This window comes from Wolffia australiana, chromosome 1 (assembly GCF_029677425.1).
Source record: "Wolffia australiana isolate 7733 chromosome 1, ASM2967742v1".
Taxonomy (NCBI): Eukaryota; Viridiplantae; Streptophyta; class Magnoliopsida; order Alismatales; family Araceae; genus Wolffia; species Wolffia australiana.
Window position 1 is genome coordinate 13,185,394 of NC_135835.1, and position 7,370 is coordinate 13,192,763.

Here is a 7,370-nt window from a genome sequence, read left to right on the forward strand (position 1 = left end):
CCCCTCCTTCAGGTGAAGCTCCTTCCTCGATCTTGACTAGCTTGTCGACGTCAGCAAGCTCCGGATCTGGACGACCCCTCCTTCTTCAGGCGAAGCTCCTTCCTGGATCCTTGTGGCTCCTCTGCGTCAGCAAGCTCCTCCAGATCAGCAGGCTGGCTCCTGCTATTCTGGCCCTCCGACGGTGAAACCGTCGCCCTCTGATTTCAAGAAATGAAAAAGACTACTACCTGATCTCTTCTTCCTCTTATTTATAGGGTCGTGTCTCCTAACCTTCCTTCTGGGTTCAGACGCCGGTCAACGGTGGTTGTTGACCGCCCCCCTTTTGTTCCTTCTTTGAAAAGAACATATCACGATCCTAGACTGTCTAATAACTGAATGAGATCGGTTAGACAGCATCAACTAATCATTCGTACTATAACAAAAAATACGTCCTGGGTTGACTTTTATTTACTACTACGAAGAGAAACATTAAAATAGCTATCCCGGTGGATTATCTCTAAAAAGGTTTTTTATTTATTGTTCAAAAAAAAATCTCTAAAGAGGTTTCGACAAATAAAGGATACTCCATGATGTGATTCGTAACCAGCTTTGTTTGTTTTCTGACTTAAAGACTCTTTTTCCTTCTTTCTGGCCAGGAACTTGTGCCAAACAAAGTGTGATGCTTATTTTCTATTCCATATGCCATTCATATTTCTTCTGCGAAACGGTCCAGCATTAATGATAATTCAAGAGAAACTTACCCGAAAGGATTGAAGAACATTTGTGAAGTTCCATCCAGAAAAGAGAGTGGAACACAAAAAGGAGAATATAGCTGGTTTTCCGCAGTTCTAACAGAGGAAGCAGAGAGGCCCTGCTCTCGCTGAATCATCCAGAAAACTGCACGACGCTGATATGGTCTAAGTTGTGGAACTAATTCAGGAAGTTCATCTCCAAGCATTGGTTCATTCCTGCAGATACGAATCGTACAAGTTGATTCCAATGATTTGGATGTCAATTATCTAGACAGGAAAAAGATACCAACAAGGATGCATGAGTCAACTAGAACTAAGATCGGGACAGATGACAAGGATGAACTGAATTATCGAATAGAGACAAGGATAAGGATAAAAAAGTAATCATGAAGAAACTGTTTAACTGAGTCACAGATGGACAAATATCATCGGGACGCAACAAATGATCAATGACGAAGTATTACAATCGTCCGTGCATGCAGAATAAGATCCAGAAAAAGGGACGTCTACTTGCAGATTATGATACAGTCTTTCAATAACGAAAACAAAGTCAGAATAAGGAGTAAAAGATATATCATAGGACTACATACTTGGAAGGCTTGATGGCTTCATAAAATTTAGCAGCGTCAAACTCTGCTTGCAGACCTGAGGCCACACATTCACCTTCTACATCTGACATTTCAGTTGTATTTTCAGAAGCCCAATGATCAATTCCGTACCTACACTCTGAAGTCTTAACTTCCGGACGCAACCATGATATCACACTGATCATGCTTTTCTTCCAGGGCTTTCTAATTACTTCTACCAGTGATTCGCAGGCATCAAAAGCGTTTTTCAGTATCTCAACTCTCAGCCTGACAGACGAGGCATTACCCAGAATTTGGACAGGAAGAAGTGGCCGCAAAGTCATATATTTTAGACTAACTAAATGCAAAAGCCCGGATAAACTCTCATCTGGGCCATCCAAATACCCAGAGAATAGAATTCTAGAAGTTTTGTCATCCTCTGAACAATATTTATTGGTTTCAAGAAATTCCAAAGAGATCGAATCAGCAGAAATAACAGGCCAGAAGCCAACCTTAAGATTACAATTACCTGCATCCTGTACCTTGAACCTCAGGTGTATGTCCGACATTACACCTCGACCCTCTATCAACCCATGATCTGTTATCCCTTCATCTAGTTTAATGTCTTTAAGAACAATCTCTGCAATGTCCAAATGATCATCCCGTCCCCAATGGCTGTCATCTACGTCTACAAAAAACTCCTTGGCCACTGCATTACCGTCAGAAATTTTCACATTCACGACGTCCCCTGTGCCGGCGTCTGTCCCAGAAATACCGTTTGCATTGGCAACCTGCGTAAGAATCCCTCTGGACCTGACTGGACGGGATTTCTTCCTTCCCATGGTAATTACACCTTCGAATTTTCACCTGAAAAAAACAAGAGTACTATCATAAAGTCACAATTCAGCTCACAAAATTCTTGAAACGTTATCCGGTCCTGAAAAGCTCAGACTATGCAACTAAGTTCATCAAGATCATCATTGGAAGTCAGACAGAACGGAAGAGAAAGTCGGCTACCTAAAACTCGGGGAGACGGCATATCTCTCAAGTTCAACCCTTTCAAGTGAACTGATTTGACATCAACAACTTTCATATGGCATTCTGCGAAGGTACTTACAGGAGGATAGAATTGACCACAGAATGCCGACGGAAAAAACTGGGAGAGCAGGAAATCACCAAAACTTACCTCGATTAACCGCTAAATCTCTCCGTTGCATAGCCTCCAGAGCCAAGAATCAAACAAAAAGGCAAACAAATAAGAGCATACTCTCTGATTCTCCGGATGTTCTTGGGGTTTCTGTTCCTGTTCCCTCTTCAAACTCGCCGGTGACTATCGAGGGCGTTTTCGGAACTCAAAAACCTAACCGCCTTTTCCAGAACTGTATTTATACAAAGCAAAATCCGGTATTTAAACGCAGGGAAAAGATTACTATAAAATGTAGAAAATTCCTTTATCATCAAAAATTGTTATTTTAATTGAGGAGGAGGTAAATTTTTCCCGTATCTTAATTTAAATAATATGAGGCGGTCGACGACCTGCGTGACCGAGAAGGGGTCCAACGTTCGTTATGTGGGACCCGCAGGTTACTGAAGGTAAGCGATGAAGCGTGTGTTAACCTGGTCCGCAGGTATAGAATGAAAACGATTTTTCCGCCGGTTGGCTTCAGAAACTGACGTTGTTCGCAGAGGCGACGGCGAAGCAGCTCAGCAATGGCGGCGATGGCGGCGAGGAGTCCGGCTTACCGTGTCTTCCTCTTGGAAGGCCGCCCTCAGGTCTGCCGGTTTATCTCGTTGTTTAATCTTCTGTTTTCTGTATTGTTTGTTTGGATTGTTTATGCTCCCGAAAGACAGTTCTCGCCGCTCTCGCCCGTCAATTGCCTAGATTCTGCCGTGATTTCTTGGTTTTTTTGGTTTCTTACTTATTTTGATTGTGTATGTTGCGGGCGCAGCTGAGGAATTCAGTTTTTGTGAGGAGAATTATCAGACGCCGACCGAGTAGGGTATCCATAACTGCCCGTTATTCCCGGGCGGAGGAGTTTTCGACTCGCGTTCAAGGTACGAATCCATTTTTTGAATAATTTGAAGTCTTTTACTGATTCATGCATTCGAGCAAAATCCGAAGTGGAATATTAATCTCCGATGATCTCTCTCTGACAACCCAGAAATGTCCCCCGTCGTGAGGTTACTTTACGGGTCTTCGAATGCCAAGATCTCTCTGGTTATCGCAAAAAAAGAATTATCAGAAACGGGATAGTCTTGCATATCGACAAGTAGTTTGCTCTACATCTAAATTAATAGAGATATTATGGTTATTCCACCCAGTGTTGGGCATGTAATTTAGTCATCCGAGAAAGAACAATGTCTTAATTCGCAAATTGGAAATTTCTCACGAAATCCCAAAGCCGAAGATTTTATTAATCGGAAAAAAAGTAACTCGAATGATAGATGGATGATAAGCTTGGTCTCCTCAGTGAAGGTTTCCATGATCCTCCAGCGACTTCGCAGAGAATAGAGAAGGCATCTATTTTATCACATAATAATCTGAAACTTGCCCGAGCTGTTTGAATCTGTAACTTCGGGTTAACAATTGAAGCGGGTGCGTCGGCAAGTGTTTCACCCTGTGATCGGATTTTATCACTTCGATAAAACAAATGTCGCTGATGGCTCTATCCACCTTGAACATTTCCAATTCGGAGAGACTAACAGGATCAAACAGTAATCCATATCTCCTGCTGAGAATACTTCTGAGAATGAATTTTCTCTCGGCTAAAACAATGTTATGGTGTTGCCTCAGGCGGAGTTGATGAGTTACCCAAGCTGGTGGAGGATATCATTCGAACATCAATCAACACGGGACCTCGAGGAGCGTTAAGGCTGGCACAGGGGATTCAAGCTGTCTTTGGTGTCGGCGGTGAATGGCTTGCTGATGTCTCTAAGGTATCATCGCTTTTGTTCCTTTTTCAGCTATCCATTCCGGAATCTGACCTCCATATACAACCTGGAATTTTACTTTTCATCGGACTTTACAAAGATCTATCGGTTTGATGGTCATTTGAGTCCCCGGCATTTTTCGCAGAGCTGGGGTTCAACTTGTTTTCGTTCTTGTTACTTATTCACCGATTGGAAATGATTTGAACATTTTGGCTTAGAATTCTTAAATGGTCGATTGCCCTGAATCTTCTCCCGTGAACACAGAGCTGAACAATTAGACTTATATTTTCAATTTTTCTCAGACGGTCAACTCCTCCAGTACGTTACCGAATGAAATGTTTGGACTCGTCTCGCCGGTTTACCTACGGAAATTGTTCGAACGCATGGGGGCAACCTATATTAAGCTGGGCCAGGTATGTTGTTTGTCTTCATTATTTAGCCGGCTAATGCCTTGATCCGGGATAATCCTTTGTAAAAAGCCCGAGGGCTATTTCCAATAGCTAATTAAGAATTCTCAGCTAATTAATAATCCGGGATAATCCCATGTTCTGGGAGAACGATGCAAAGGGATAAAGTGCTGAATGCTTGAAACTTCTGTCGCTAATGTGAGACAGGCATAGAATTGAATGTATTATAATGAACTTGGCGTCTTGTCTTAATTTGCAGTTTGTCGCGTCTGCGCCAACGCTATTCCCCGCAGAGTACGTTGAAGAATTTCAGAAGTGCTTTGATAAAGCACCTCCTGTTCCATTCAATGAGATTGAGGCAGTTCTACGAGAAGATCTGGGAAAGCCACTAGATAGTGTGTATGAGTACATAGACCCCATGCCAATTGCATCGGCATCAATCGCTCAGGTTCGTAAAAACACTTCTGGCACAAATAAGATCTGAAAAGATAGGATAATTGACGTTAGATCCCTTAGCTTCCTTTTGCAGGTTCATGCTGCCACATTGAAGGGCTCTAAAGAAGAAGTTGTGATAAAGATTCTTAAACCTGGTGTTGAGGACGTGCTCGTAGCAGACTTGAACTTTATCTATGTCGTTGCACGCATCCTGGAGTTCTTAAATCCCGAACTACGGCGGACATCTCTGGTATGATATATCCCACAATAATACATTCGTGGTCAACAAGTGGGGTCATTTTATGTGTCTATCTTCTGTGATATAGGTAGGGATCATAAATGATATTAAGGAATCTATGCTTGAGGAAGTTGACTTTCGAAAAGAGGCTGCGAATATTGAAGCCTTCCGGAGGTATCTCGAGAATGTTGGCCTAACAAGACAAGCTGCAGCACCCAAGGTCTTCCCAAGCTGCAGCACTAAACGTGTGTTAACGATGGAGAGGCTTTACGGAGTTCCTCTCACCGACCTGAACTCAATCAAGTCGTTCTCTTCGGACCCTGAGCTGAGCTTAGTCACTGCACTCAACGTGTGGTACGTAGCTTTCCTTAATGTGCAAATTCATCGATCTGAACTCAATAACGTAGCACCATCTTGTTCTTCAGGTTTGGGAGCCTGATCGCATGTGAAACGTTCCATGCAGACGTGCACGCTGGAAATCTGTGGCTTCTTCGCGATGGCAGAATTGGATTTCTTGACTTTGGTTTGTATCAAAATGTTTCCTTGGTTGAAGTTAGTAAAGAAAGTGGGCTTTTATAAAAAATCATGGGGATTTTTTCATACTTTGCAGGGATAGTTGGGCGGATTTCGCCGAAGACGTGGGCGGCGATGGAGACGTTCTTGGCATCATTTGCCACGGAGCAGTACGACGCGATGGCGTCGGCCCTGGTCGACATGGGCGCAACGGAGAAGAGCGTGGATGTTATGGCCTTCGCCAGAGACTTGGAGAAGATTTTCTCCTCCATACAGGTACATAAATATGAGATAAGATAAGATAAACCCGTCATTGTCTTTGTCTTTAATTGGTGTGGTGTCCCTGCGGATCAGGACTTGGACACGGAGATCATCGTGGCTGCCGCGAGAGGACCAAACGCGGCTGCCGTCTCTGCCCAGGTGGTTGTGGACGACAGGCAGATGAACGCGCTTTTCTTGGATGTGGTATGTCATTGCTGCAAGTTCTTTGTCTTCTTTTCCTTTTGAAGTCACGAGTATAGTGCAGGGACGCGGACGAAAAAATCATCCCATCCACGAGGTTGGACGAAAATCGGGACGGAAATTCGTCCCGAGACCTCGGGACGGGACGGTTTTCGTCAACTCAGACGAAAAAACTGTCCCGTCCGTGTCCGTGCACTGATTCCGGATGTCGGACGGGACGATCTTTGTCCCGTCCCCTCCATCGTCCACGTTCCGGGGGATCCGGAACTATAGTCACAAGATTGTGTTCTGAGTTACCCATGGTGCAGGTGAGGGTGAGCGAATCCTACGGCTTGAAATTTCCGCGGGAGTTTGCTCTCCTCATGAAGCAGCTTCTCTACTTTGACCGCTACACTCGACTTCTGGCCCCCAGCATGAACATGCTTCGAGACCAGCGGATCACCATCTCTTCCAGTCCCCGGATGCGACGCCGACCGTTCGATCCATCCCCCACTGACATTTATTAATATTCACTTAAGTCACCAGTTACCATGTTATAGATTTATGTGGTATTTCACTAGGATGATGCTTGTCATTTGGGTTAGACATTTAGGACCAGGGATCAGTCAGACTGGACAGAAGTCAGATCATCAGTCCATGATTTCGAGAAGACCAGTTTGCCCAGATTAGGTGCAAGGGTCAAACCAGTCCAAGAGTCATCTCTGCACATGCCTCCCCTCCCTGCTCCAACTTCTCGTCCCTGGTTGACTGCTCTGCAAGTGATGTTGCTGATCCTGAAGAGCCAGCCAGGGTGGACTAAGTCACAAGTCTGGCTGCAGAGGAGCATATATTGGTTGGGCTTGATGATGGAGGGCGTGCCGGTGGTGGAAGGCTGGTTGTTGGGGGTGGGTTGCAAGTGGATGGTGTAGTTGGGCTTGGGGTTTGCACCAAGCTCGCCGGAGAGGCTCATATTGAACTTGTCATGGCCGCAGCGAATTCGACCATCATCGACCGTCTGCTTGGCAAAGAGGAGCCCTTCATTGTAGGCAGGCTGCGAGAACCCTCCATAAACTCTTTATTCACCTCGTGATTCTCCATGAAGAAAGAG

At 44.6% G+C, this 7,370-nt stretch overlaps 2 protein-coding genes across 7 annotated transcripts in view; one reads left to right on the forward strand and one right to left on the reverse strand.

Moving 5' to 3' along the window:
• LOC144707423 (RING-finger, DEAD-like helicase, PHD and SNF2 domain-containing protein) overlaps positions 1 to 2,640 on the reverse strand; it is a 42,578-nt gene extending 39,938 nt beyond the window's left edge. For 2 of the 6 annotated variants that reach the window (XM_078580551.1, XM_078580559.1), the window contains exon 1: positions 1,827 to 1,955. Coding sequence is in view for 3 of the 6 variants with exons in the window: in XM_078580523.1 (XP_078436649.1) it covers positions 741 to 947; positions 1,322 to 2,139 (1,025 nt within the window). In the remaining 3 variants the exon portion in view is untranslated. Of the gene's footprint in view, positions 1 to 740; positions 948 to 1,321; positions 2,165 to 2,314; positions 2,411 to 2,483 lie in introns of those variants that run through there. The other 4 variants (XM_078580523.1, XM_078580526.1, XM_078580535.1 and 1 more) reach the window with 4 other exon arrangements.
• A 271-nt stretch (positions 2,641 to 2,911) lies between these two features.
• On the forward strand, positions 2,912 to 6,845 carry LOC144707472 (Protein kinase superfamily protein). Its single transcript, XM_078580594.1, has 11 exons — positions 2,912 to 3,070; positions 3,247 to 3,352; positions 4,092 to 4,234; positions 4,531 to 4,641; positions 4,895 to 5,083; positions 5,165 to 5,320; positions 5,397 to 5,662; positions 5,734 to 5,831; positions 5,919 to 6,097; positions 6,176 to 6,286; positions 6,592 to 6,845. The coding sequence occupies exons 1-11, from the start codon at positions 3,008 to 3,010 to the stop codon at positions 6,787 to 6,789; spliced, it is 1,620 nt and encodes a 539-aa protein (XP_078436720.1). The 5' UTR covers positions 2,912 to 3,007; the 3' UTR covers positions 6,790 to 6,845.
• Positions 6,846 to 7,370: the final 525 nt, after the last annotated feature.